The 3,417-nt window shown below is 32.9% G+C and overlaps 1 protein-coding gene across 1 annotated transcript in view; it reads right to left on the bottom strand.

The window, feature by feature from the left end:
• LOC106462074 (histone-lysine N-methyltransferase KMT5B-B-like) overlaps nucleotides 1-3,417 on the bottom strand; it is a 47,946-nt gene that overhangs the window by 10,635 nt on the left and 33,894 nt on the right. Inside the window, exons 6-7 of the mRNA XM_022389210.1 lie at nucleotides 2,349-2,535; nucleotides 89-226 (exon numbers count right to left, since the gene is read on the bottom strand). Coding sequence (XP_022244918.1) covers nucleotides 89-226; nucleotides 2,349-2,535 — 325 coding nt within the window. The remainder of the gene's footprint in view (nucleotides 1-88; nucleotides 227-2,348; nucleotides 2,536-3,417) is intronic.

Below are 3,417 nucleotides of genomic sequence, written 5' to 3'. Positions count from 1 at the left end.
GGATGTCTGTGATAGCAATTATCAGTAGTCTGCTTTATGAATAATGTTTACAATTCTATGTATAATAAATGAGAAGATCTATCCTTACCTTTCGACATGTCTCACATTCACAGTAACAGTTATTATCTCCAAAAAAATCCTCTCCATAAAAGCATGTGATTTCTTCTCCTTCATTTATATCTCTTAAAACTTTAACACATGCAGTGTCTCGGCCAGTAGATACAAACTAGGAATAATTAAAAATGTTTTTTTAAAGATCTACCAAAACTAGAACAAAGAGGAAGGAAAGAAAGAAAAAATTAAAGAGCATAAATATCAATTTTACATTATTTTAGGTAGGAGATAAACAATTTAACTCTTTCACTGCTATACGAATGGAATATTATACCTGCTTGTAGTAAAGGGTATTTCCCATTCAAATTCCCATAGTTTAGCAGTTTAAGGTAACTAATGAAACATATTTATTTTTTCTGTTGTAGATCTAAAAATAAACCTGGTACAGGAGGACTTTTTTTTTATCTATAAATGTGCCAGTGAAAGAGTTAAGTAGAATACTTTCCAATTCTCCTCACATAATGTTAAATGTTTGAAAATAAGAAAAAAATATTCACAAGACAAAAATTGACTTTGTTCTCATTAAGACAAAGTTTAGGAAATTTTCTAATAAAAATTGGATGAACATAATTGGACAAAGTTATCCAAAGTCAACATTAAACAATTTTGGTAGATCATAAGTTACAACAGTAATTACCACTCTCATCCTATGTTAGGATCTAAATTATTAACTACAACTTATTTAACACACACATCTAGCAAAATACGGATTACAGACCTGATTACTGGGGTCCAGGAGGCCTGTAGCATAATTTAGGTCCCAACTGAATTGTCAAATGCCAGGATACTGAGATACTTGGATTTCAGGGTGTACATAATCACCAGATTACTCAACTTGGACAAATAAAATTGGCTGATGATGATTGAATGTGAAAAGTTGGTTTTAAATGGTAGAAGTTAAGCTTTAAAACAATGTAAACAACTTACCAATCATTTGTAAAAGAAGCTTGGACATTACAAGTTTCAAATTGTGGGTGGTCTTGAAAAGCCATACCTGAAAGTTGATTCTAGCAATTTTCAAAGTAATCATGATGTTTTGTTATTAATAGGCAATTTTCATATTATTTATTTTTGTTAGCTCCAGGAATATTTCTATACTTCAATAAATCCTGTAATTTTAGAAGCACAATGTCCTACAGTATACTCTTTAATGACAGTTGAAGTTATTATTGAATGTGTGCAAAAGTGGTTTTTAATTGGGCTACAAAATGGTTTTAATGAGCAAAAAACCAAACCAAAAGAAGAATATCATAAAAATAGATATGTTAATGAATCACAGAAATTACAATTAGTTGGGTATATAAAATAACTTCTTGATCAATAATAAGCAATAAAATCTGGTTCTGCATGTTATTTTATTTAGATACTAGCTGGAGTACCCATCCCTTGGATGGAAGTTATGTAAATTCATGATTAATGAAAGGTAATCTTAAGACATGAAAAGTTGCTTCCCTTATATGTGATTATAAAAAATAAAATGCAAAAAATGCCTATAAAAACTGCACAACACAAAATGTGAACCCACAAATTTGCATGTATCTCCATGAAGACCCAACAAACCTTCATGCCAAATTCAGTGAAGATCCATCTACAGAGAAGAAAAGTAGTGGTAAAAAATGCCCATGAAAACCATAAAATGCAAAACTGAAAATTTGTATGCATTTCTCCACAGACTCAACAAACCCTCATGCCAAATTTGGTGAAGATCCATCAACAGGGGGTGAAGTAGTTGTAAAAAAAAATGCCCATAAAAACCACAAAACTGAAAATCTGTATGTATCTCCCCATGGACACAATGAACTTCCATAACAAATTTGGTGAAGATCCATCTACACCCTGCAAAGTAGTTACATGGATATACAACAGACAGTACTATTATATTTATATAGATAACAGTACAATTTATACAAATTCTCACTAAATCAGTTTGTAAAAATAGCTTTATTAACTGTTAACTTCAGTCAGACAAACAAAATTATGAAGAGGACAAGAACTTTTCTGAATTTCACTGTTCTAAGAATCAAGCAGATTCAATATTATTCTTCTAAGCCTGGAAGTATAGGTACATCATCAGCAATTTTTGCTGTCAAATCTGAAATGCAGTGTAGCAGTACTGCAATAGGAAGTCAAGAAATAATGAGAAGCAGAAAGGCTTACTGTTGGGGATAATGGAGGTTTTGACCCTTTGGTATTTTGACACCTGCTTTGTGCCATGTGACAGAATAAAAGATTACCTTGCAATTAGGCCTGCAATCATGATTAATAAAAGCAGCTGGTCCAAGCCACAACTGAGCACAGTTCTTTCGACAAGAATACATGACACTAAAGTCATTCTTTCCAGGCTGCAGCAGCTGAGATTCTTCTTCCTCTGTGAGTTCTGCAATACAACCAACTAGGTAGGGGATCTTCTCTGTTTTCTCCCTGAAACATTCATTCAGTCTTGGTTTAACATAAAGTATGCATTTCTTACACCTAAACCAATCTCCCTAAAATATATTTAATCCTGCTTTAACATACAGAATGCATTTCTAATGTTCAATTAAGCTCCTTGAAACACCCAAACCTACTTTAAGGTTTTCTTAAAGACTTCTATATTAATCCTCTTGCCCAGATGAGTCTAAGTGCACATGTCACAACCACTTCAAAGTTACATTTAAAATTTAAGTAAAGAACTATATTATCAATTTATATCAATAAATTTGGTATGAAAAAGTAGCTATTACTTCAAATTCTAATACAAGTTTTAATGTTAACATTTTCCTAAACTGAAAATGTTTTTCCAGTAATACTTACCTCTGCTGACACTTCAGCTATTTCTTAATCTTCAAGGTTTCTACCTCTTTGCCCATCTAAACATTGAACTCACTTGCTCCAGTCTTTTATACCCCACTTGAATGCCCTTGGCAATATCTAATTTGCAAAGTTCTCCATCAACATTAATGCATCCTCTATTCAGGTACTGTATATAAGCACCTCATTCAGATAGCGTAATCACTTTTTCAAGACTTAAGTCATTCCTAATACTAACACCGGCTCTTAGTTGGGAGGAAGGTCTGGAGAGTGTCAGCAGAGGTAAATATTACTGGAAATACATTTCCAATTGAAGAAAATGTTAACTTCCAAAATATACTTACCATCCACTGCTACTTTAGCTAAAATCCCACATTGAGAAGGTGGAGGGGCTGGTGAGGGCATTATCCATACAGAGGGCGATCTGTATAGAACCTCGGATATATCTAAGATACAAGTGGTACCAACGTGAGGAAACAGCACTAGATCCAGAACTAATATTAGATATCAAGG

This window comes from Limulus polyphemus, unplaced genomic scaffold (assembly GCF_000517525.1).
Source record: "Limulus polyphemus unplaced genomic scaffold, Limulus_polyphemus-2.1.2 Scaffold1089, whole genome shotgun sequence".
NCBI lineage: Eukaryota > Metazoa > Arthropoda > Merostomata > Xiphosura > Limulidae > Limulus > Limulus polyphemus.
This window is presented reverse-complemented; position numbering and strand designations above follow the sequence as displayed.